This window comes from Pestalotiopsis fici (genome assembly GCF_000516985.1).
Source record: "Pestalotiopsis fici W106-1 unplaced genomic scaffold PFICI_Scf_5, whole genome shotgun sequence".
NCBI classification, from domain to species: domain Eukaryota; kingdom Fungi; phylum Ascomycota; class Sordariomycetes; order Amphisphaeriales; family Sporocadaceae; genus Pestalotiopsis; species Pestalotiopsis fici.
The window spans coordinates 409688-434723 of NW_006917095.1; the positions used below are offsets into that span (position 1 = coordinate 409688).

General features: G+C 50.0%; 8 protein-coding genes across 8 annotated transcripts; 2 read left to right on the forward strand and 6 right to left on the reverse strand.

Moving 5' to 3' along the window:
- Positions 1–61: 61 nt before the first annotated feature.
- PFICI_07446 (uncharacterized protein) lies at positions 62–1630 on the reverse strand (the record flags this gene model as incomplete). The annotated part of the gene is made up of 1 exon (XM_007836027.1): positions 62–1630. The coding sequence occupies one exon, from the start codon at positions 1628–1630 to the stop codon at positions 62–64; it is 1569 nt and encodes a 522-aa protein (XP_007834218.1).
- A 1321-nt stretch (positions 1631–2951) lies between these two features.
- PFICI_07447 (uncharacterized protein) lies at positions 2952–4589 on the reverse strand (the record flags this gene model as incomplete). The annotated part of the gene is made up of 5 exons (XM_007836028.1): positions 2952–3765; positions 3827–4037; positions 4090–4150; positions 4204–4330; positions 4387–4589. The coding sequence occupies 5 exons, from the start codon at positions 4587–4589 to the stop codon at positions 2952–2954; spliced, it is 1416 nt and encodes a 471-aa protein (XP_007834219.1).
- A 620-nt stretch (positions 4590–5209) lies between these two features.
- Positions 5210–6897, reverse strand: PFICI_07448 (uncharacterized protein; the record flags this gene model as incomplete). Its single annotated transcript, XM_007836029.1, has 4 exons — positions 5210–5844; positions 5905–6096; positions 6185–6546; positions 6614–6897. 4 exons carry the CDS (start codon positions 6895–6897, stop codon positions 5210–5212), a joined length of 1473 nt encoding a protein of 490 aa, XP_007834220.1.
- A 584-nt stretch (positions 6898–7481) lies between these two features.
- PFICI_07449 (uncharacterized protein) lies at positions 7482–9357 on the forward strand (the record flags this gene model as incomplete). Its single annotated transcript, XM_007836030.1, has 2 exons — positions 7482–7969; positions 8028–9357. The coding sequence occupies 2 exons, from the start codon at positions 7482–7484 to the stop codon at positions 9355–9357; spliced, it is 1818 nt and encodes a 605-aa protein (XP_007834221.1).
- Positions 9358–10673: 1316 nt separating this feature from the next.
- On the reverse strand, positions 10674–11042 carry PFICI_07450 (uncharacterized protein; the record flags this gene model as incomplete). The annotated part of the gene is made up of 1 exon (XM_007836031.1): positions 10674–11042. The coding sequence occupies one exon, from the start codon at positions 11040–11042 to the stop codon at positions 10674–10676; it is 369 nt and encodes a 122-aa protein (XP_007834222.1).
- A 1028-nt stretch (positions 11043–12070) lies between these two features.
- PFICI_07451 (uncharacterized protein) lies at positions 12071–12864 on the reverse strand (the record flags this gene model as incomplete). Its single annotated transcript, XM_007836032.1, has 2 exons — positions 12071–12211; positions 12271–12864. The coding sequence occupies 2 exons, from the start codon at positions 12862–12864 to the stop codon at positions 12071–12073; spliced, it is 735 nt and encodes a 244-aa protein (XP_007834223.1).
- Positions 12865–14633: 1769 nt separating this feature from the next.
- PFICI_07452 (uncharacterized protein) lies at positions 14634–20927 on the reverse strand (the record flags this gene model as incomplete). Its single annotated transcript, XM_007836033.1, has 1 exon — positions 14634–20927. The coding sequence occupies one exon, from the start codon at positions 20925–20927 to the stop codon at positions 14634–14636; it is 6294 nt and encodes a 2097-aa protein (XP_007834224.1).
- A 2149-nt stretch (positions 20928–23076) lies between these two features.
- PFICI_07453 (uncharacterized protein) lies at positions 23077–24969 on the forward strand (the record flags this gene model as incomplete). Its single annotated transcript, XM_007836034.1, has 1 exon — positions 23077–24969. The coding sequence occupies one exon, from the start codon at positions 23077–23079 to the stop codon at positions 24967–24969; it is 1893 nt and encodes a 630-aa protein (XP_007834225.1).
- Positions 24970–25036: the final 67 nt, after the last annotated feature.

A 25036-nucleotide genomic window follows, 5' to 3' on the forward strand; every position in this document is an offset into this window, starting at 1 on the left:
CAACTTTATACGTGTTTGTTTCCAATATGACACAGTCCCAGTAGTGCGCTCAAAACCTAATTTAAATAGATCTTCGCTTGGCCCAAATTGAAGCTTTCATGGGCGGTATCCTATTCATACCAAACCACACATTGTCTGGCCTACTCTCTTGCAATTTGATATCATAATGCAATAGGATATTGGCCAGCATCAGCTTGAGCTCACTTGATGCAAAGAATCTCCCAGGGCAGGCGTGCCTTCCGTGGCCAAAGGCAGTATACTCGGCGCTGGTTGTCGCCCATGCTTGGCGAGCTTTTTCGACATATGTTGCCTCGCCAGTCTTGTCTTCTCTCTTCGCAGCAAAGCGAAACGGCTTGAAAACAAAGGGGTCGGGATAAATGTCCGCGTCGTGGAATACAGGATAGGACTGCATGGCGAGTCTTGTCCCCTGAGGAAGATGAAGGCCAGATGGGGTCTTGACACCCCCAGGCGCGACAACTAGGCGGGTGGTTGCCAATGTCACAAACGAATTGAGACGCTGTGATTCCCTCATTGTGCTGTCGACTTTGGTCATGGCAGCCAGGGCCCGCTTGTTCCACTCTCCTCCGTGGGCGGCAAGGACCTCTTGAATCTCCTCGCGCAGCTCATCGATATACGATTGCTCAGAAGAGGCCAGATCGAGTAGGACGTGGGTAATGGCAAATGACGAAGTATGGATCGACGCAAAGTTGAGCAACATGATCCGGCCAGCTAGAGTGGCTGGTTTCATCATGTACGGATCCCCCGAGGCTTTCGCCTGGTGAATGGACCACTGCAAGAAGTCATTGGGCTCATCTCGAAGAGACTTGGCTTCTGGATCGGCAAGCTGGGCGTTGAGTTTCCTGATGCGCTGTTCAATCTCGGGCCTGAGCGTCTGGTAGAATCGATTCTGGTGTATGCGTGAAGGTATGGTGATGATGAGCGCGACGAGTGATCGCATCGGTTTCCAGACGAACCGGAGGAACAACCCATTCATGGGGATCTCTTGCGCACATTCAATACCAAGCTTTAACAAGGTTTCATTGCGACACATGGGAAGCCCAACAAATACACGGTTGGTGACCCTTCCAATGATCCGTTGCATCACTTCCCAAACGGGGATTTCCGTATACCGGTCATTGTCCTTGCCCCATAGTTGATCTAGACTGGATTGGAGCTCGTCGAACAATTCTGGGATCAGGTTGCCGGTTTCTCTGGTCAGGGTAGTGGCGATGAGATGTTGGTGTACTGGGTTGTCCATGACCAACTTTGGATCCATGACGGTGTTTTCAATCTCCAAGTCCGAGGTTGTCGCTTTGTGCATGGAAAGAGCCGAGTCGGGCTGATCAATCAGCCACTGATGCTCTTCCCTGGGTAGTATCACACTGGCGCAAGCGCCAGCTACAGGGAAGATGAAGGCTTCGTTGCGAAACTGTTGATAGGCTGTAAGGGACGCTGTGCGCATGTCTCTGGCGTTTCGCCATCCCGCCCGGAAGAGCGGAAACCATTCTCCAGGTCTTGCACCCAGAATAGGGAGTTGTGGCAATTTTGAGGGCTTGAGCAGCTGGTAGACGAGCCACCCAACGACGAGTAAAGTAGGCGCTAATACAGCGGGCCGGAGGAGGACGTCCATCTCTTTGATCCTGTATTGATGCTGCCGAGGAGCTGCAAAGATGTGAGAGAGAAACAAAGATCAAGTTAAGTGTTTGTCAAGAATGTCTGTGTTTGGCCGTGCCAGACGAGACCGAACATAATAAAGGCGCCCGAAAAAATAAACCATCTCAAGCTGGGTTAGGTATGGAGGATGCATAACGATAATCGCTTGGAGGGTGCAATTTGATGACGCTGGGATGAGCTGTAGGTACGGTCCATTGCAGCCATCGGCAATCTTTAGCGAGCTATTGAAGATTGAACCCCCCTGTCCCGCACGTGCTCTAATGCAAAGCTGGGCGGCCACGGTCCACAACGTCCCTATCAACCGACTCGTTGACTGCGAATCATGGAACCCACAGGCCCGGATGTCCAATGCTCCGAAGATTAGCACGGAAGTAAAAAGGTGCTTGAGTAGCGGGTAAAGAAGATTTTATTTGCCTCTGGTTTTCCAATTCTGGTAGTCGTCGTCCCGTTCGGCTCGACTGGTTCGTCCACGCCGGCCAACACCAAAAGTTTTGCCCCGCTCATTAGATGTGTGGGCATGAGGTATCACATCGCTTCGAGCTGGTACTATACTGTGTATAAGCGAGGTACGAGATGAGTGCCGACTCAAAGCCTTCTATCTCTACAAAGTACAATAACGCTGTGCATTGCCGACTATCTCGCTTGCGCTTGAGTGGGCGAATAAAGGAAGAGATACTAACCCAAGATATAGGCACCTACCTAAGTTAGTACTATGTAGTGTAACAACTGAGCCGTCTGACTAATAGGCGACACATTAAGCGACGACCTCTTTCCGTGTCGCAAATCTCAATTGACCAATTCGGATAATGTAAATGGACAGCGCTCTATATGAAAAGGGGAGTTCTGGAAGCCCAATGGATTCATTTCGTTACTCGAGCGTTCTTATAGACACCAGTTGGCAAGGAAGATTAACCGAGTCCAATCAGTGTTAATGTTTCTTTTGTGATATGTACTCGATTGGTGTTTGTGGAACTCGATCTTGTGTGTTTCAACGTCGCTAACATGGGTCCGGGGCTTGCCTTGCCAATATTGGAACCCGCTTGGGGGCCACGTTTAGTGCGGGGATTAATCTCGGCTCGCAAGCGATAAAACAGGTCGGATATTTTATTATCTCGGTACTTATTCTGGTCGCGTAAATTGCCTTCTCAACACCATCTTCGCTTCCTCCGCGTGAGATAGAAAAGCTAGAGATTGATATACAAGCACCTTTGATACTACCTTGAAGCAAATGGGGGCTCGCAACAATGACTTGTTGCACAGACCCAAGGCACCACTCATTAGTTCAGTACAGCGAATTCAAACGCCCAAGCCGTATAAATGTCGTTTTGGTATATCTTGAAAGCCAGCGCGTCATTTGATATACGGTGGTCATATGTGTTTCGGAAACTGGGCGCCGCTTGCGCCGTGTAAAGGTCGGCGCCATCAAAACCCCAGGTGCTGATTGAGACAGTCCCGGAAACATCGTATCCAATACTGCTCAAGTTATTGAGCTGGACGGTCCAGGTGCCTTCGCGAACGCGAGAGCCGACCAAAAGTCGAACGGTACTCTCGTCTCTGGTTGCGTACACATCCAAGTATGAGTCGCCGCTGCCAGTGGTCGCGAGCCTCTCCCCCGTCATGTTGACGTTGTAGTACTTGTACACCCAATAGCCTGGAGCTGCAACATAGTCTGTGGCCTCGTAGTCGTCGGGGTCGCTCTCCTTGGTGAGGAGGTTGGCAAAAAGATCATGAAGTGTCGTGCCAGACGCCCAGTTTCCCAGGAGACCCCAAAAGTTGTAGCGCTCGAGACGCGCGATCCACCACGCGTACCCAGAGGGGTGCATCTCCCCCAGAATGGCGTATTCGTTGACATTGACTTCGCGCTCGGGAAGTTGGTACTCTTCCAGCATCGCAGCCAAGGTCGCATTGGTAACGAGAGGGTCATTGTTGGCGTTTGCCAGCGAGTGTTCCATGTGGTAGGACCACTGATCTGGCACGGTACTGTTTCCGGCAATCTGCTGCAGCCATGTAGTCCACCACTCGTTGTCGCTGGCGGGCAAGCCAGAAAGACTTGGCCCACTGATCTTGACGCCGTCGAAGCGAGAATCAGATCTAAGAAGGAGGTTAGTCTATCTGATACAAAAAAATTCAAAGGACGATGAACTAGACATACCGAATTGCCTTGTGCGTCCTGATATATAGGTCAACCCATTGCTGCACGTCCCGCTGCCAAAATGTGGATTGGTCAGGCTCGTTCCAAATGTCAATGACGAGGCCTTCAAGCATGTCATTCGAGACAAAGCTATCGAGAAGATTGGCCACATATAAGTCCCAATCGGTCCAGTCCCCATCATCTCCGGGCCACACAGTTGAGCTGTTGTGACCTGTTGCAAATTAGTGGGCTGTACGACTCTCTTCACTGGCCGCTGGACTCACTGTCTGTCCCCCAAATGTCATGGACTAGGACAATGACGTTGGCGTCAAACTGTCTGCACACCTTCAATCACTCAGTGTCTGGTTATTGTCTCTTCGTTTTCTCAAGGGTCTTACTTCATAATTGAGAAATGCAGAATTGACTCTTCCGGAGAATTCGTCCATACCCCAGATCCATCCTCGCGCCGGTTCACCCAGCTGTGCTCCGCCGACACGACCGTAGTTGAAGTCAATGTCGCTGTACCTGCGCACTGTTAGCTTGAGCACTCCCATAACAGCAAGATTGCAAGGCTGGCCTACCAGTGATCGGGGATTTGGTTGGGGTAGTTATCAGGGATTCCATATATAAACCCCGATGCCAAATGTTGCGGCTGGCCGTTTGTGGTGCTGAGATCCACCGTGGCCGTCAAATCGTCGCGAGGTTGAAGAGGATTGGCATTGGCTCCCGGAACCGAGAGGAGAGCCGCCGCAACAGAGAATATGATAGAAGTTGGCTGGAACATTTTATCTGCGCTTAATGTACTTGAATATGATGTGATTTATTCAAATCAATGGCGGAATCTTGGGTTTTTATACTTGAAATTCGCAACATCTCCAACGGTTCTCGGACGAGATTCAACACTCATTTTGACTACCAGAACTTGTATGCAGCCATTAACGGTATTTTGAAAGACGAACAAACAGGGTCTTGACGGAATATCTTAGTGAAGCTCCACAGCCTCCCGTATTATACACTTTCTTTTCCACCAACCATGAATCCTTTTGCATAGCAAGGTTCGCCTGGTAATACGTCGAGGTACGCGTGGGTCTTTTATATCTCCGGTGGCGGTACAACCCCTGTGGGAACACAAGCCCGGTGGTGCAGGCCCGGTGGTGGAGAAGGTTCTCTCCAGCTTGCCAAGAATACCGGAGATCATGAATGGAACCATTTATTGATTGCATTCAGTCAATACTTCTTTATTGAAGTATTTTTTGACCACAAGCTACATGGATATTGGACTTTAGATAGTCACCAGATCGAATTTCTTCAGCGATCTACTTTTCGAGATTGTCTAGCTCTTCATGAGACATGGAATTGGATGCCCTCCTCTCAGACATGATAATGTGAATAAGGTGGCTATGCTCATATGATATAGCGAACAACAGTCTCACGCACGTCTTGGTTGTCATCCGATACTCCTTCACCAGAACCGTGCAACCGATCACGTCTCCGATTTTCTCTCCACAGAACAAAGCTCAAAAGTCCACAAACGCAAGCTGACAACATGGAAAAGGCAAAGCCGATCCACATGCCTCGTCTGTAATAGGGCGCTTCATTGGACGGAAACATGTTGGTCCCAAGAAGGGTCCCGCATTGGCCAACGGTCATGATGATCCATAGACCACCGGCACGCTTGCTTCCAGATTCATTCGTATTCACGTTCCATACCAGCACTGTCGACACCGTCACGAATATGAGCACGACTAGAAAAATGCCCACGTATCGAGGAGCAGCACCATCGGAAAGAGCCAGGATAAGGTATCCAGCCGAGGCCACAAGTGCAAAGAAGACGGCAATGGGACCACGCGTGCGCAGGTAGTCGGATAGAAAAGCACAGCCGATAATGGCCAAGAAGGCAAGAGCATATGGCGGAGCCGAGAGGCCATTAGCGGTGAGGGTGTCGAATGTTCCCATCTCGGAGATGATGGTCGGTAAGAAGAGCGGGAGTGAGGCAAACGAGACATTGGTGCTGAAATTACTAATGGCAAAGAGCCAATCTGTGACGTGTGAGCTTTCGGTGTGTCTATTAGAAGCCCGACGTGTGCCACCAAACTCACTTCGGTAATCTTTGAATGCATCAGCGAGATGATTCCAGTGCAAACCTCCTTCGCTTGGAGCTTCCTCTCCAGGCTGGCTCGTGGCCAGCGCCTGAGCGATTCGCTTTTCCTCGAAAGACAGAGATTTGGCCTTGTTTGGGCTGTCGGGAAGATGGAACCAGCAGACTATGGCCAAAAGCGCAGTTGGAACACCTATCGAGAAGTCGTGGTTAGTGATTGAGAGTAGCGTGGCGATGGCGGCAATGTCGCGAGACCGGTGACAAATGGGAGGAGCACACACCTTCAATTATGAACAGAAACCTCCAATTACTGACAGACGAGTGAACATGCGACAAACCATATGCAAGAGCGCCACCGTATGCATTCGCCAAAGCAGCTCCGGACAGAAAGATGCCAAAGCGAACACCCATGTATTCGCGTGGGTAAAAGAAGGACATGTAGAGGGGCACGCCAGGACCAAACATGGTCTCGGCGATGCCCAGCATGAACCTGCAGGCCATCAATCCGGCCCATGAGGTACATACTGCTTGGAGTGTACTGGCAGTACCCCAGAAAAAAACAACGAGGGCAACCCATCGGTGAGGTGGGAATAGTTTCCATCCTAGAGTAGTGAATTGAAAGATGATGTAGGCGATATAAAATCTGTCAGATCGTGACATGAGCATGATGTCCCATGTCTGTTCTGGATCCACTCATGGTAGTCACTCACGCGGTTCCTAGCCATTGGTACCGCTTGCCAGAGAGATTAATGTCATCCTCCAGGCCCGCCAGCTTTGCATTTCCAAGGTTCGATCGGTCAAGCACAGAAAAAGTGTATAAAATGAAGCAAAGGGGCATGAGGCGAAAGTCAAGCTTGCGGACTACACGCTTAATCTCGTTGGGCGTAAAGGCATCGACAGCTCGAGCTGGAGCGGAATGCTTATCGGCAGATGCATCATGGCAGTCTTCCACTTTCTCAACGTCCACCTTTTCACCTGTGTTGGCATATGACATTTTCGTGGTAGACTTGAGGAATGAAATGGTTTTCTATAAGACCCGAGGAGATATGGTGTAGTCGACGGCGAGCTCATGCATGATGCAAACAGAAATTGCTGTGAGCTTACTCCATCCACTTCCCATTACTTATAGCTCCAGGCCAAGAATCAGGATAATCATATACTATTCCCGTGGGGTTCTGCATGAGGATTTGCGGAGAAGCGTGGGCGTTGTGTTGGGGTAAGTGCCAGCGGTGTTTTGCGGGGGTTAGCGTCTGATTCTGCAGCACACTTGACCCCTAAGGGGCTTGGTTTCCGGCATGATACCGCAGTATAAAGATTGCATCGGCTTTGCTTTCGTAACACAACGGACTGCATATCGGGATCTGATGCCGACGGGATCAAGACTGAGGGGTCTAGCGAGGTGTAGGGCTTAGAAATGCACTATGCTTGACGCGGATATGGCTTTCCGAGTCCATCCTGAACACCTACAGAGAAAGTGGGATATTCGCACAACCGTTGGATCTATACCTTGGCTCTATAAGTGCTGCGCATCCGTCTTTAACACTACGATCATACAACGATCAAATAACAACCTCCAAAATGTCTGAACCCGACTTTACAATACTGACCCCCAACGCCATGCTTGGCTATGGCTACCGTCAAGACCACTTCTGGCACGGCATTGAAACTTACAAGCCCAGTGCTATAATTGTGGACAGCGGATCAACAGATGGTGGCCCCTACAAGCTTGGCATGAACAAAATGACATGTGGTCGGGAGTCTTATGTGCGAGACCTGACCAGCATGTTGGAAGCGAGCTTTTACCGGAAAATCAAGGTTCTCATAAGCTCTGCGGGCGGCGATGGAAGCAACTCTCACGTGCGTGAGATGCTATCAATTGTCGAGGAGATTGCAAAGAAAAAGGGGTTCAACTTCAATGTTGTCACCATTGAGCAGGATATTCAGCGGCAATGGATCAAGACACGTGTCATTGAGGGCAAGTCCAGCCCTTGCGGACCGCTTGACCCTCTGCACGTTGCAGATGTTGATGACGCTGTGGAAATCGTGGGCCAAATGGGGGCAGAGCCGTGAGTACATATAGGATCCCACACGACTCACTCAAAGATTGCATCTAACTGTCTTTAGTTTTATCAAGGCTCTGGAACAAGATCCTGATATTATTATCGGTGGACGGTCATACGACCCAGCTCCATTCGCCGGCTTTTGCTTATGGCAAGGCGTGGAACCAGGGACCGCCTGGCACATGGGCAAGATTATGGAATGCGGAGGTATATGTGCAGTCCCCAAAGGTCGCTCCATGGTTGCCCGCATCCGCAAATCATCCTTTGATTTGACGCCGCTTTCCCCGCTCGAGAAATGCACACCCATCTCTGTCGCCGCTCATACACTTTATGAAAAGACCAGGCCCGACAGGCTACCCGGACCCGGCGGCATTCTTCATCTGGACAAGGCTCAGTACGAGCAATTGCCTGATGGTCGCACGGTGCGCGTCCGGGGTGCCGAATTCATCCCGACGCCTGTATACCAAGTCAAGCTCGAAGGCGTCAAGAGGCTGGGCCATCGCACCATTTTCATTGGCGGAATACGGGATCCGATTCTCATTGGGCAAATTGACGACTTTTTGGAAAAGGTGAGGCGATACAGCCAGAACTTATTCCCAGAGCTCGATCAGAGCGATGCCTGCCGTCTTATATACCACATTTACGGGCGAAATGCAGTCATGGGGCCCCTCGAGACACGACATCTTGGAGGAGAAAGTCAGCAACCGCATGAAATCGGCATCATGGGCGAAGTGGTAGCTCCCGACAAGGACAAGTCGCATGCAATTGCAAACAATGTGCGTACCTCTATTCTGCATTTCCCCTACGATGGTCAATTGGCGACTACGGGCAATTTCGCCAGCCCGCTATCACCTCATGAGCAGGATGCAGGTGAGGTCTTCAAGTTCAGTGTCTATCACTTGATTGACCTGGAGAAAGGCGAGGAGACTAGGCTTTTCCCCTTGAGTACCATGGTTATTCAAAACCGGGATGATGGCATCGAACCTGATGAGCCTGAACACTTGCACTCGGCTCAGCGACAAGAGCTGGAGTCTCAGATCCCGGTGGAAGTGCCCAGAAAACGAGTGCCTGATGGTGAGGTGGCAATGCTCGACATTGCCAAAGTGGTCCGGTCCAAGAACAGTGGACCATTTGAACTGACTTTGGACATCATGTTTGACGACTTGGGGGCATATCGCCGGGTCAAGAGCGCCAACATACTCACCAACGAGGTCATCAAGAAGCTTTACAGGGTACAAGATGAGGATATCATAACCAATATGTACTTTGATCCAGCCATGGCTTGGAAGTGCACATTGAAGCGCCCGTGGGCGCAGGGTAGTGTAGGAGAGAGGGACACGCTCGGTACTCAGCAGCACGCCCCATTGCTGAGTCTTCGCGTTCCAGCTGTATAAATGTAGTACTTCTGAGTACCGACGGCCACAGGGAAATCTGATTTGCGTATGATACCAAGACTTTTAAAACTGCCCTGCCCGTAATCTATTAGTTTGAAGCTTGGGATTTGAACGATCTTCCAACTAAATGCGCTGCACCAGAGCTAAGATACGGGGCCGCTGCCGGATGCTAAACGTCGTCAAAAGTAGGGCCTGCATTATAGCAAACCTTTGTCGTTCTGTCATGGACGTATTCCATCAATTGTCAGGTTCATATCCACTACCATTTCAGTGACCACATTTCTTCTCTACCTTTCCATCTTCACAATTTTCGTTGGGGCATTTGTTACTGCATTCGCAATTGGCACCCTTGCAGTTGAAGCAATCGGTGTCCTTGAATCCTGTACCACCGCAGTCCTCGCAGCCGGTCATTATTTTCCTGTGTTCCCAATTACAGACACTGCAATATGGCCGAACCTTCTTTTCTAACCTATATCGTATTCCTTAGTACGACAGTGCACTCAAAGGTATTTGAGGGCGCTGTATGCAGTGCACGAGGCTTACTGATAAATCAATGCCGATGACTGCAGCTTAGCAACGTGATCTTGGCATTTTGGTATGCAGGTTTTCAATTTTAACCAAATAAATAAAGATTCTTACGTCGGAGCCTCGTTCATATTGAAAGGCTGTTAGCTTGCTAAATCGGAATCGCTTATTATGCCGTAATCTTGATAATGGAGATCTTCAATGGGTCTTGTCCAAATTCAATGCTTGAGAAACCTGAGCTGCAAAAGGTCTGGAGATTTAGAGATTGAGAATGTCTCTTGAGTATAATACTATGCAAAAGAAGGACACGAGTTGCTTTAATACTTCCCCATAGCGGTAAATAAAGTACCCAGACACTGCGTTTGCGCACCTAAACCAGTGGCATTGAGCAGTTCATTCCAGTCACCCATGCTGGAGTGCTCAAAATTATGTATATCGTCATTTAGACCAACTGAGAACGAGGTTGGCTACAAAGAACTCTAAGTTAAATGTAAAAGAAGGCGATGGCCTTGCGAGTATAGGGCAGTTTTCCAAGAACAAAGCAATCTCAAGTTATCTGTAATATGGGCCCACCCGTCTCCGTGTGAATTGATCTTTGTGTTTATTCATATGCTCTAGTATGAATCTTGGTATCTTTAATATGCTAGAAATGCTTTCAAAAATGTAGAAAGGCACATTGCCCCGAGATTAAGTTGCAACAAGAGATCTAATAATAGGTCACATCAAAATGAACAGGAAACAAGAAAGATTAACTAACAGTCACTCCCAAGATCTTGAATAATGCTATACTCCTAGCCCAAGCTAACCCAGTGTGTATGGTCCATGGCTACATCATTAAACTCTTGCATTCGTCGCAGTCTATCAATTACTGCGGGATCATCATCCTCAGGCGGCTGGTCCGCAGCTCCGTCACCATTTTGATCCGGTTGCCCATTCCTGGGCGTATCACCATTGACATGAGCCCGCTCATTCCCGGTACCCTGACCATTGACAGAAGGTGGTCCGGCCTCGGCGTGGTCACCATTTGTGGTGCCATGGCCGTTGGCGGTACCATCCGCAGTACCATTCGTGGTGCCATTGACAACACCATTCACATGTCCAGTGTGCTGGCCGTTATCGGCGTTCTCGTCGTTGTTGTTTCCATTATTATTATCCGCCATCTTGTACTGTCAATCACCAGTGTTAATGTTGTCAAAAAAAAAAATTAGTTCTCAAAGGAGCCAAGATGCATTTATCTTACAGTTGAGTCCTTGGGACTTCACTCTGGCCGGCAATTTCACTAATAATGTGATGTTTGTAGTTTGACTGAGGTAAAAGGAGAAAATTCCGGCTTTTCATTAAGTAATAAACCACAAACAGGAGACGACCAAGCTTTGCTTAAATACTCACCACCTCACGCTATGTTTCGAGTTTCAAATGTCATCTAATAGTCTAAGTGGAATGAATATCCATACGGTAAACAATGAGATGTCCAAGTTGTTTGCCATGGTCACGAAGGTATGTACAGGAATAAAGAAAGGTTCCTTTACGTAATGTTTCAGAATAGAGCAGTCACTGCAAATGTGGCGCCAACAGGTGGAAACGAAGTAATGTTGGCACGATGACTACCTCGCATACATGGTAAGTCTCCGCATTGAGCTTTGAAAAGTTCCTACGTATTGATTAGACGTATGCGCTTGGACAAACAAAAATTTCTCATATTTTCATTATTTCCGAAACATTGTGAGCAGTAATATTGATCAATAAATTCCATGTCGCTGAATTACTCTATTTTACGTTTTCAGTTCAATACCCAGGTAATAAATGTCGGAAGATCCAATCAACAGAGAACAATCCGCAAAAGGTAGTGAGCTTATAACCAACCCAGCTCGGTCTTGCGGGCGAATTCCTTTCTGAAGCCGAGTTCGGATACTATGCATTCACGAGATAACTAAGTTCTCTTGATTGCACAATATCTCATAGATTTCACATCTCAACCGCGTCGAAGACTCATAAAGTGACCAGAGTTTGGTGTCTCATGAGAAATATGTCGTGATCTACGCGCTTCTATGTACAGTCAAGAACAGTGCGAAGCCCCTTTGCCAGCCCCCGTCACCAACTACCAATATCCACCACATCGTCAAAGTTTGTTGTTATATATGAACATTTGCTGCAGCGCACATTTCACCCTCTCTGCTCTTCTCCCGACTTAGTCGGACATCTGGACAATCATGACAGCGCCAAACGGTCCGTTCTCGTTGTTGTTGCTAATCTTGACAGCGCAGAGACCACTCATTCCGTTGTAGGTACCGGTGCAGGTAGTTCCAGCAGGCATGGCGATTTGAAGATTCTAGTTTGGGGGTTAGTTTTACTGTCAAAACACGTCGCTCTTGAAGATTGCCAACTCACGTAATCCCTATCAACAAGAGTGGCCGTCTGGCGCTTGGCAGCCGTGCGCGTCGCCTTGCTGCCAATGGTGCGCGAGGCCCATCGGGCCACCGTCTTGCCGTTGCCAAAGGACAGAGCGGCCTCGCTGGGCGTGGTGTCGATCCAGCCGCCCTCGCCCGGCACCTGGGCGGTGACGTCCATGTCGGTGGCGTTGGAGAACTTGCCCGTGGCCGTCGGGTCGACGATGGCGACAAAGGGGCCCGCGCCATCACTCGTGACCACGTGCAGGGTGGCGTTGATGCTGCCGCCGGAGCTGCTGATCTGCGGCAGGGTGCTACCGGCCTGGGCCATGGCGGCGTCCAGGTTGGTCATGCCCAGGTTGCCGTTGCTGCTCTGGGTGAAGCCAAAGTCGTCGTCCGTGTTAATGTCCTTTGACCAGAAGATTGTGGTGTCGGGCTCGGTCTGGTAATCCTGTCCAACGTTGGCAATGGAGGCGCCCTTGATGCCCAGAGCGGTGCCGTTGCCACCCTTGTCGCCGCTAAAGACGGTGACCTTGCCGTGGCCGGCAACGAGGGGAGCCGAGAGGAGGGCGGAGATGAAGATTTGAGTGAACATTTTGTCTTTGATGGAAAAGTTGAATATCTTGATAAAGGTCTTTCGAGCGCTCTGTGGGCGTGAGAATGGATGAAATAGAAAGTTATGATTTAGAAAATGAGAGTGAGAAAAGAATGTCACGAGTCAATCGCGATTTAAAGAAAGAATGATTGAAATGAGAGAAGTAGAATGAATGTGCTTGCTGCTGTCTGATGATCGAGTAGGAAAATTGTCATCTGATGCGGCCGGGCACGATCTCTTTATACTCGTTGCCCGATGGTGAAGAGCTATACGGGCCTCTTGGATATGTGGCCCAACTTGACGGTGTAACGAGATATCATCCCATCTGCTTGTCCATTGTTGCCGAACTTGCCGAACATATTTTCATCTCATTCAAGCGAGCGATGAGAATGGAGACCGGGCTCTATAGGAGAGTGCAGTTCGCGACGGGCTCTCCTCGTCAGCCTGCCCTCTCATTGGGCCGTCGCTCAGACTCCATATTCTCCAAGTGATCCAACCCTTCCATTCCCACCCATTCACAAGCTTTTTACTAGTGGACTTGCCTGACAGATGCGGCTGAAACCAAGGCGACGTGCTCCAGGGGTTCTTCATCGCCAAGACGGGAGCGCAGCGATCAGTTGATCGTGAACTGGGGGGTCGCCTTCGGACGATGGCTGCCCCACTGACTGCAACTGCAGCGCCTCCAACCGCGCGGGGCCCTGTGTCTCATCGAGGTCGCAACCCCTTCGTGTATGCGCGCCTCCCTGCGCGCTTCATGTTTTTTTTCGCTTCTCTGTTTGTAATGACATGGCCGCCTGTATGATCCAAGGGAACACATTTTGTTCCCACTTCTCGCCATATTTAGCCACTTCGTCCGAATTCATGGTCCACAACCCCAGCGATGCGCCAGCCACAAGAGTATACAAAGCTCGGCAAACCCGGCGACTTGGCTCAGGGTCCATGCCACCCTGGGTTTCGCAGTCTTGGCGACCTGAGACGCGAAATGTCTGCACATACCGACTGACCTCCATTGTGCCCTCACTTTTGGCCTGTCGACGGCCGAGGCGGTCATGACTCGACCATGCCATCTCCTACATCAACGCCATCGTGAACTCGTCATCGGTTCGAGAAAGCTTGTATAGATCCACTGTCATACGCGGCCATCTTGTGTGAAGGTTTCCCCCCTCATGCTGCACTTTGGAATGCAGCAAGCGCTTATAGTGAACTGGAAGCGAGATACACACTGGGAGTTTCGCTCTAGTCACACGGGGTGATGTAAAATGCTTGATGCCAGTCATGGTATAGATCCGAGCCGAAGACCGAGATAGACACTCTAGCACGTTCAGTATAAGAAGAGAAAGGAAGTCTAATTCTTGTCAATAACTTGCAAGTGTCCGCTGTCATTATAGCGCTTTAGCGGGCTTTGACCCACCAGCACTATAAATTTATACTTTAAGCACAACTGTCCTTGCTTGTCATCTTATATCATTTATCAAATGTGGGGTCAATATTTTATTGTACTTAATAAATTTTAAGATATCGATCCTGATGGGAGCCCAACAATCTTGTATTACACACGGCGATTTTCGGTAAATATGCGTAAGCAACCGTGCTCTGCTGATATTTGTGTTACGCTCTGCATAATGGGAAAGAAAAGGCACTGTCATGGATTTTCGCTCTCGTGCGATAATTTCGAGATTGGCAAGCCCTCGCCTAAAAAAGATCAGGGGAGAGGAGAAGAAAAGAGCCAACTTCATATCTTGTCAAGTTGCCCTAAGCAATCATAGCATCTAGTCAAAAATCCCTACATCGTCTTCGTCCTCTTCGCTCTCGTCATCTTCATCGCCACCATACTTTGCCAGCTTCATCACCTTTTCTTCCGATCGGTTTCTGCCCTTGGGCGTAAAGATTTCGAGGATTCCCCTCTGATTCCTAGCCACCGCCAAATCGATAGGCGTGCGCAGGGCCTTGTCCTCAAGCCGTGGATCCAGCCCGAGCTCGAGCAATCTCTCGAAAAAGTCTTCTATATCCTTGACCTGATCTCGACCCGCGCCGTTGGGGTTGCCGATGCGCCGCCCCGCCAACAAATGGAGCATGCCTTGCCCTTCGTGGTTCACGGCCATGAGATTGGCACCAGCGTCGACCAAGAGCGCCAAGGTAGTGCAGTGCGTAGTATCGTGGTGCATCGCGTAGTAAGGATGAGGTAATACGTAGTCTGGGTCGCGGGTACCTCTCCAGCCAGCGCGGGAGAAGGCGAGGGCCGGCGTATAGCCGACATGGTTCTGTGCATTGATGTCAAGGCCAAGATTGACAAGGTGCGTCCATAGCTCCGCTGCCTCGGCTGCTGCGCCGGTCTCGCCTACCAATCTGCGTACAACAAGATGAAGGGCCGTGTCACCTGTCAACGGGTTGGGGCTCGACACATTTGCGCTATGGGCCAGCAGACACCAGACAGCTCCAAACTGGCCAGATGCTAGCGCAAGGTGTAGCGGTAAGACGCCATTGTCGTCCGCTGTCATAACCAGTTTCTGGCCACCTCGCTCCACGAGCGCTGTGAATGCTTCCTGTTCGGCGTTGTCAAAACGCCGGCCGGATGTTAGCATCCAATGTAGTGCCGTACGATTTCCATCGTCTGTTGAAAAGACGTCGACATGACGAGCGAGTAGCAGCCGAATGGCATCAGTATTGGCAAGTGGATAAGGAGGGTTGCGTGACGAGTATATCGGTGGTTCGGGGGCAATGGCTGGACGACAGGCCGAGATGAGCAGTGTCTGACCATTCTGGCCGCGGCAGTTTAGATCACAGTTCAGGCCGTCTAGAAGAGGCGCAACGAGTCCTTTGTCGTGGATGACTCTGTGGACCACCGTATCTCCATTAGCATAGGTAGCCCACGGGTCCGCGCCTCCGTCCAGCAAAACGCGAACCAAGGCGTCTCGATGCTCGTCCCAGAACATGGGCTGGTGGTCTACAGTAACGGGTCGGGCAGCACTGTGCAGAAAATATCGCACCATGTTCGTCTCACGCTCTTGACGCTGATTGAAGTCTCGGATTCGCTGCCGGGTATCCTCGAATTCTTCGACAGGTTCGGGTCGGCTCTCGCCCTCTGGCGTCTGCCACTGGGTGATCGCTGCTTCTTTATCAATATAGTTCGGGTCTGCACCAGCCTCGATAAGAGCCTCAGCCATCTCTGCATCCATCTTCTTGACAGCTGATTGCAAGATGGAAGTTTGGTCTCCAAGTTTCGCTCCGTGCTCAAGCAGTGCTCTTGTGATCCCGGCCGAGTCCGACAAGGCTAGACAACTTTGACCTGTTTTTGACTTGACGGCTTGAGGGTCAGCTTTGTACTTGAGCAAAACCCGCACTGTCTCCTCTTTCCAGAAACCAGAGGATCGCAGTGCCGTCACGAGTAGTGTCGCTCCATCAGGTGCCTTTGCTTCGGCATCAGCCCCTAGTGCTAAGAGGTACTCGAGCGCTTCTGCCTGCCAGTAATGGTGCCCGCGCGCCAAATTGTGCAAGGGCGTAGCTTTGGCCAAAATTGTCGGAGATACATAGGCTTTGTTGATGGTTGTGGCATCGAGGCCGGCCTTTTCGACAAGGGCTTGAATGATGTGCAGGCTCGGGAGTTGCCGGTCGCACACTCGGCTAAACGTTGTGTGGTATACTGGAGCGTCATATGAGTCGTGATCTGAGTCGTTATTTGAGACGTCATCCGGGGTTTCGTCAAAGGCGTCGTTTGAAGGTGACAATACCACCAACTCATCTTTCTTAATGGCACCCGCAAAGTGCTCCAAGAGATCCAGGTGGCCCCATTCTACGATATCCGATATGGCGTACAGCCTATCACTATCCTCAAGTAAATAGTGCTTGATCGCCTCATATTCCCCTTTATTCAATGCAGATCTGATGGTCCCACCGTGCTCATCTGGTGTGAAGGTCCGAGGAAAGTCGTCCAATAGAGCCAACTTCTCAGGGGGTGCGGTGGCCCCCCTCCTTCGTAGCTCTCTCGCCATCTCCAAGCATCCATTCTGAAGAGCCAAGTCCATTGGAGTCATCTTTATCCCATCCTGACGATTTACCTTGGTCTCAAGATCAACTCCCGCATCCAAGAGTAGCCGGACAATGTCAACCGTCCTTTCATCATTGTCACCATACAATCCATCGTTTGCTTTTTGGAACTCTGCAAGGACATGAAGAGGTGTCATGCCAGATTGGTCTTCAATCCCGGCATCGGCTCCATGCCGTAGGAGATTCCAGACGCTTTCGGGTCGTCCTGAGCGGCAGGCGTAGTGCAAGGGAGTGCGGCCATTGTTGTTGGTTGGCAGGTTGATTTGTTCCTTCAGAACCTCATGGTCTTGATACCATGTTAGTAAGCGGCCTACAACATTAGGCTGTCTCTCCATTGCCGCAATATGTAACGGCGATAGACCGTCGACTGTGATTGCAGTTGGATCGGCCCCGGCCTCCAGTAGTATCTCTACATTGCACTCGGATCGACCCGCTGCAGAGTGGATGGGTGCAATGCCCTTGGCATCGGGCCCGTCGACATCAAGGCCACGGAATTCATCAGCCTGGAGCACGTATCTGAGCCATCCAGAGCGGTCAGAAATCCCTCCATATTTAAGAGATGCGAGTATATCGATGACCGTCTTTCCATTCTTATTCTTCGCCATGTGTGGGACACCCATTTCGAGCAAGGCGTGAAAAGAGTTCAAGCTCTCTTTTGTGATCCGGTCAGTGCGCATGCTGGCGAAAAGAGAATGGATGAGGTTATTTCCATTTTCATCATAGCTTGCACAGTCGACGCCATATGACGCGAGAAGGCGCGGCCATTCAGTCTTGAGCCCACGCTTTTGCGCAGCTTGGAATAGTGTTGTACCATCGTTGGCACGGATCTTGGGATCGGCTCCCAGGCCAACCAACATGGTAAAAGCCTTGATCTTTGCTGTGTGGTTGTCTATTAAACGCCAGAGAACCGTCTTTCCGTCGTTGTCACGCATATTGAGATCCAATCCTGCTCGGATAAAATCTTCAAGCAGTTCTTTCTGGTCGCGCGGCGTCAGATCATAGCTGCTGACTGATTCGGCTGTGTATTTCAAAATAGGCGATTCTCCCTTCTCATCACGCTTGTTAATGGCATCCTCCGAGCCTTGTAGTGCCAAGCGGAAGAAGGGAATGTGTTTCTTGGTAAACTTGGTCAAGTTTCTCATGACATAATGAAACAAGTTGTTGCCACGGTTGTCTGCAGCATCACAGTTCTTCCCGTGACCGCCCAAGACCTCCATTGTCAGGACCTTGGGCTTGGCCCAGTATAAACCACACATCATTTCCAACAGCGGGGTTCGACCTGCGTTATTCTTTGCGTTCAGATCTGCGCCGCGTTTGATCAGTAGGTTTATGAGTTTGGTGTTTTCTGGATTGGCAAGATGAAGTGGAGTATTGCCATCTCCATTCATCGCATTGACCTCTGCGCCAGCATCAAGGAGCAACTTTGATACGACTTGATTGAACTTGTTGCTGTCACTCATGAAAGAGAAGATGGAAGAGTCTCGATCTTTCCGTACAGCAAAATGAAGAGGGGTCATATTCGCCGCATTGTTCCCGCGTGTGGTCTCGTTGACATTGGCGCCATGCTTCAAGAGAAGAGAAAAGCACTCTTTCGCATTTCTAGTCTTCTCTTCATCGCTGTCTCCTATGTATAGCTTATGATCACGTCCCGCAAATCCGTGCAGAGGCGTGGGACCTTGAAGAGTGCTTGTCTCATCAAGCTCCGAGGCAGTTTTAACCTCACCGAACGAATCCCGGAAATCGTCCAGGGCACAACGTTTGTTTGGGTCAGCTCCATGTTGAAGAAGGATCTTCATTATCTCGAGTTCATGGCGCTGTGCTGCCATGTAAAATTTTGTTACCCCGTTTAGGAACGAGTCAACGTTGGCCTTTCCAGTTCGCAATATGGCCTCGACATTGATTGGCTTGCGTACCCTAGACAACGACTTGTCAAAGTCGTCAGGAGGGATATAAGGAATCAAGGCGGCTACAACGTTGGGGTCGTCACCACGTAGGCCATACTTCAGCGCAGTGTCTCCCTTGTCCGAGGTGTAAAAGTGGTACATGCTATAGATCGAGGGTTTTGTCTTCTCAATCAACGGATTTACCCCTGCATCCAATAGCAGCTTCATGACTTCGGAGTGGCCGGCCTTCACAGCGTAATGTAAAGGGGTCATACCGTTGCGGCAATCCGACTTCGGATCGGCCTCGCATTCAAGCAGTAGCCTGGCGACGTGGGTCTTGCCCTCCTGCGCCGCATATGAAAGAGGTGTACGGCCTTCGCCATCGCGAGCATCAATGAGCGCGGCATTGCGGTTTTGTTCCAATGCAACAAAGTGCTCAAAACAATAAAATGGAAAATTGAGGACGGTGGCCAAATGAATCCTATTGAAGGAGCCGCAAAAGCGCCCCTTCCAGAAACGCATCATCATCAAGCCCCATGCTGGCCTGCCGGGGACAAGATACTTGTCGAGCGCGGTCATCACATCATCTGTGTTCCCCCTGGCTTCAACTAGGTGATGCAACAAGTTACCCAGAGCGAGATCGATCAGAGGGTGCTCGATTTGCATATCCTGCATCTGCTGCCGTCGCCTATCCGATATCGCCATCATGTCACCCGGATCGTCAAACGATTCGTAACTCTCCCCGCCCTCTGCGTCTGCATCTGTTAGGACTAGCGGACAAATGTCCATGAATTCCAGAAAGATGATGGCCAGCATTCCATGCGCGGCCTCGGGTGTCAGTACCGGAAAGGCACCGGGACACGAGCCCCGGCTGGCGTCATGCAGGAACTCTGTGAACGAGTGATGTATGATGCTGACAGTGTCATCTTCAAGTATCTCCAGAAGTCTACCGCAACTGGCCCGCACGAGATCCTTTGCCTTCTTGAGATCGTCCTTGTCGTTGCCAGGCATAAGGGCCACGATTGATCCGAGCTCAATGAGGCGCATTGGCCGTGCTGAATATGTCACACACGTGAGAATGCGTGCCTGTTGCTCAGTACTTACTCCGCTCCGTCGCGCGTGCTCCCGGAGCATATCCTCATAGACATTTCTGAGACTGTGCGGGAGATTCTGCAGATCATCAAGTAGCGTTGCCTCAGTATAATGTGACGCGTCTAGTCCCTCAATCAGAGTATCCGTCACGAAACGCGCATAGATGAAAAGGCCCTCGGCCCGCTTACAAATGGCGTTCTTGACCAGCTCTTCATTCACTTTGCTGAGACGAGGCTCCAGACACTCGAGTCGCGTAGCAACGTACTTGGCAACGTCCGGCTGGATCAGTGATGAATCGAATTTGAGCTGCAAAACCCCAGGATGTCTCAGAGCCTCTTCGATACGAGGCAAAGGCCGGCTTGTCATTAATACCTTTGTGGCATGTGGCTTGCGTGACCCGAGCTTCAACAACTGCTGGATAAAGTCGAAATACTCGTCGTCCATCTCATCCAAAGCGTCCACAATGCAGTAGGCTCTGTCTAACCCATCAAGAGCCCGGACCAGTGCCTGCCATAGCTCCCCGAGTTCGCTGCCGGCAACACCGCGGGCTTTTGACATGACACCAAGGTCAGACACAAGAGACGCGCTGTACGGTAGGAGCTGCGAGACGAAATCGCGCACCAAGTATTTGGCACTATGGTTCTTCTCCACAATCTGACGAAAGAAGAAAAAGAGCACAGGGACCGCCGAGTCAGCTTCTTTTAGCTGGCGGATGGTGCTGGCCGCAAATACCGACTTACCGCTGCCGGCAACGCCGCGAATGTGTAGACAACCCTGGGCATTTTCTGGCCCTGAGGAGGCTGCCCAGGCGCTGAAGGCACCCGACTCGCGTGCCCAGTTGCCAGTGTTGGGAACGTATGCGTTGAGATGCTTCATGAACTCATTTCCTGGCGACATGAATTCTGTTGGCTGGAGCCATTGTCGGATGCTGTCGATTTGTTGCTGGATTGACAGCAAGCTCTCAGTAGCTGGGGCAGGGACAGTATCTCTAGCAACGATCTCGAAGTCTTCGCCAGCATCTGGCTTTGCCAGTTTTGCCGCCATGGTGACGGCCTGGGCGGTCTGCAGTTGAATGCAAGAAGATGATCTGAAGTTGAGAAGCCATGATTTGACGCCAGTCACGATATTTTAGTGTCGATTCTGTACGGCGCAGCACAAGACTGGTGACTCACGCCGCACGGCACGGCCAGGCAGGAGGACAAGAGCTCAGTGCGTGGGATGCAGGTGTAATTGTGACTCGACAGTATCAATATATGAGTTGTAGGCATCTTTATCTTGATGTTGGAGTTTAGGCAACCGTTTTCCGAGTATTAACCCAGGCATGTCGACTTTGGTATGTGTCGGACCCCTAGATAGAGAGGTAGAGAGTACGTGCTACGTTTTCCGCTTATGTAGCGTCCAGTAGTGTCCAGGCCTGTCGGCTGTCAACGATATGGGAAGGAGCTCTTCAAAGGCGAGCAATGTAAAGCAATGCCAGTTGCATCATCGATAAGAAGCTACCCTGGTAACTGAATAAGTACTGAACATGATTTAAGACTGGTTCCAACATAAAATGATGCGTCTGTCTAATTTCAAACCAATTGAAATGATGCAATCGGTTTTGTATAGCGAAACTTAGTACTGTGGTTGCGTACAACATTTCAGCGGCTGCAGCAGTCTAGTGGATCGGTTTAGTTGTCGCAGCACTGCCGATAGCGCTACGTCGCCGGGTCGGTATCAGTGATCAAAAATAAGAACCTTCTATTGATACTTGCTCACACTGGAATGTACTGATTGCCACTGGTTTGTAGCTAATTTTTGGAAGACCACAACAGAGGACAATAATATTTGAAATGAATATTTCCACTGGCAAGAAAAAAAGAAAAAGAAAAAGAAAAAGAGAGAGAGAATATCTCCAAGGGTGGTTGCATATATGCACCTCTGTATATTGCAGTTATAGTAGTGGATGGGCGGTCCAAGCACAACCATTTGAGTCAGCGCAAAGACGAGATTTTCAATACACGCCCAACGGACTGCTACTAGCCATGTTTCGAATTTATCCAAAGATAATATGCATTGACATTTGACTCGCAGCGGTCATGTCAATGCTAGAGCTGCGAGCGCTGGTTCTTGAAAAGCCAAAGAGAACAGCCTTGAAGACGCAGCTCTCATTGCTGATCAACACGGCCAAATCTTACGTGCTCAGATGAAAATTGCCGCCAGAAATTCCTCAGAAGTATAATGGCGGGAGAGGAATCCATGATGATGTCCAAAGAGATGTCTCGTGGTCCATTTTTGAGATCCTTCCTGCCTTGAGAACATCTACGAAAACCGGCACGAGCGCTTTTGCGAGAAGCGACATGTACACAACCAGTATACATTGCCCGCGCATCGGTATGCTCTGATTATTGTTGTGCAACATGTTGGCCAACTCTAATAACGCTAGTTACTAAAGTTAGGTTAGTGTCTTCACTCTGAAATCTGAGTTGTAGATCTTCACAAAAAGTGCAGTGTCGAAATAATTGATGGAACTATATGATTTTGATCTTTTATCAACTATAATGTACCCTTCATTCACGAGCTGGCCAAGAAAACGAGCATGAGAGTCTGGTTGTATCAAACTTCAACTTCTCTTTTGGTTAAAGTGGGACATTACTTCTACCGACATTAGAGTAATTCGCACTTGGCATTAGCCTCATGTTCAAGGACGAACTCCTGCGCCTGGCATAGTGAATTGTAAGGCAAACAAATCCGCAATATACAATTGTGATTTTTCAAAGATGGTCTTGGGGACGTGGTCTCGCTTGACTTCCTTGCTAGCACCTGCGAACAGTTGGCAGTTTGTTTCCTTGTGCTGCGGGGTTTCAAGTTCAGGTCGAGGGCCATCTGATAATTCATGTTGGTGATGTCTGCGGCGAAACATCCAGGTGCTTAACAACCTTAATTCGAGCGCTAGCTATCAAGGCTAGATATATATCACATTAGTATCTTGCGCCAAGGCGTTTGTACTCGATAAACCAGCACTGTTCTCAGCACTGTTCTAAATGGCAGCGAAAGATGATTGTACGGAAAATGCCTGTGTTCATGGCAAAGTGCTTGGCAAAGCTAAAGACGGGTGCAGCTTTACCGACCACTCGACGAAACGCGCCAGGAGACGAGAATCCTGCTCATCACCAACACGGAACCTCTAGAGTTTGAATTTGAACATGCTTCCATGACTGACGATCACCTGGAACCCTTTGATGCAATCTCATGGTGCTGGGGTGAGGCGAGCGCCGTCAACCAGAAGAACATCACCGTTGGAAAATACACCCTGTCTGTTCCTGCAAATGCTTACGAGGTCCTGGTCGAACTCTGCGTAGCTCAAAAGAGGAAGAGGATTTGGATCGATGCTGTTTGCATGAATCAAAATGACATCCATGAAAAAAGCCAGCAGGTTGCCATGATGGACACCATCTACCAAAGAGCAACCATGACGCTAGTCTGGCTGGGCAAGGACAAGGGGACGGCTAGAAGGGCAAAGGAAATGATTAGAAGAATTGCTGATTGGCGTCAGGTAAAACTCCCATTCATCTCTGGTACTGATGAAGAAGAGTACGGTCTCTTTGCCGACGAGCGCCAGACGGATGCGTTCCCGCTTAACATTGACTGGGATGCGCTTACTTCCCTTTTCTCGGCAGTTTGGTTCACCAGAATCTGGATCATCCAGGAGGTTGTTTTATCAAAACATTGCCATTTATTCATGGGAAAGACTGAGATATGCTGGAAACAGCTCGCTCAGGTCATGTGGTACATCTCGAACAATATCGAGAGAACAAAGCTGGGAGAGCGCGGCAAATCAGGCGTGTGGAATGCCGTTATCATTGGGAGGACGCAAAAGAGGAGGCTGGGACCCTTGGAATTGCTCGAATCAAGTCCCGATTTTGGGGCCACAAATCCAAAGGACAGGATATTCGCATTGTATGGCCTCTTGAAGACAGACACGCGAACTGCACTCCACACGGCTTTTTATCCTAATTATGATGCAAAGCTTGTGGACATATATACAAAGGCCACCCGGGCTACCCTCAATTTTTCGCACGGAGCTCGGCTGCTCCTGCATGCCCAGTGTCTCGTGCAAAGGCCTGGCTGCGAATACTACGACATAGACTTCCCTTCCTGGGTCCCAAGGTATCATTTCATCGACGACAGACAACGGGGCTCGTACCGGCCATTATGGTTCACACAACACAGCGTAGCCCAAGCGCACGCTCAAATAATCAAGATCGATAGGGACACACCTAGCAACATCCTGCGCATTGCTGGAGCAGTCATGGACACAGTATCTACAGTCTTTGAGCCGCTATCGCCGTTGCTTTCTCACCAAGGCCAAAGTCCGCATGATTCGTGCGGCAGGGTTGGTTGTAGTGACCCGTTGTGCGTAGAGCATAGGGAAGCAATTTTTGGATCTTTACGCCAGCTGTGGCATGCGGCAATTGCGGCAAATCCAAAGCTGCCCCTATCGGAGCTTGCAACCATGCTGAGGACGACCTTGGTTGGGAAGCCCGACGAGGAAAGCTGTGAGTCAGGCTGCGATTGTTATTTGAATTTTCAGTCTGAATTCAAAGAGCTGGTGACCAAAGTCTGGCCGACTGAGCACAATGCTCCTGTTGAGGCTGAGGCCGTGGAGATAGAAGCGCAGGTCGACCCCGATGACTCGGACCTAGACGACGAATATTCCGACGACGACGACGACGACGAAGAGGATACCAAATTGGATCAAGTAGATACGGGTAAAAATGATTCTCTTGGTCACTTGTGGCACAGAATTATTGGGCGACATGCCAACAGGAGGTTCTTCCTTGCTGGTAGCGGCCGAACGGGCATTGCCGCCCCCCAAACTCAAGTCGGCGACAAGATCTGCTTGGTACCGGGACTGGAGGTTCCCTTGATACTTCGACAGGTGGGAAGCGATTGGGTCTTGATCGGTGATGCATACTTGAGCGGAACATTGAATGTATGGTATCGTCTCCTTCATCATATGATCGAAAAGTTGGCTAATCCTGCGCAGGGCAAGCACATCGACAGCTTAAGCGCTGAGGAGGAACAATGGTTTAACTTGAGATAGATGATTGGTAGGAGATATTCAACTAAATGTGTATACCTAGGTACCCAACGTATGCCCGGGAAATTCG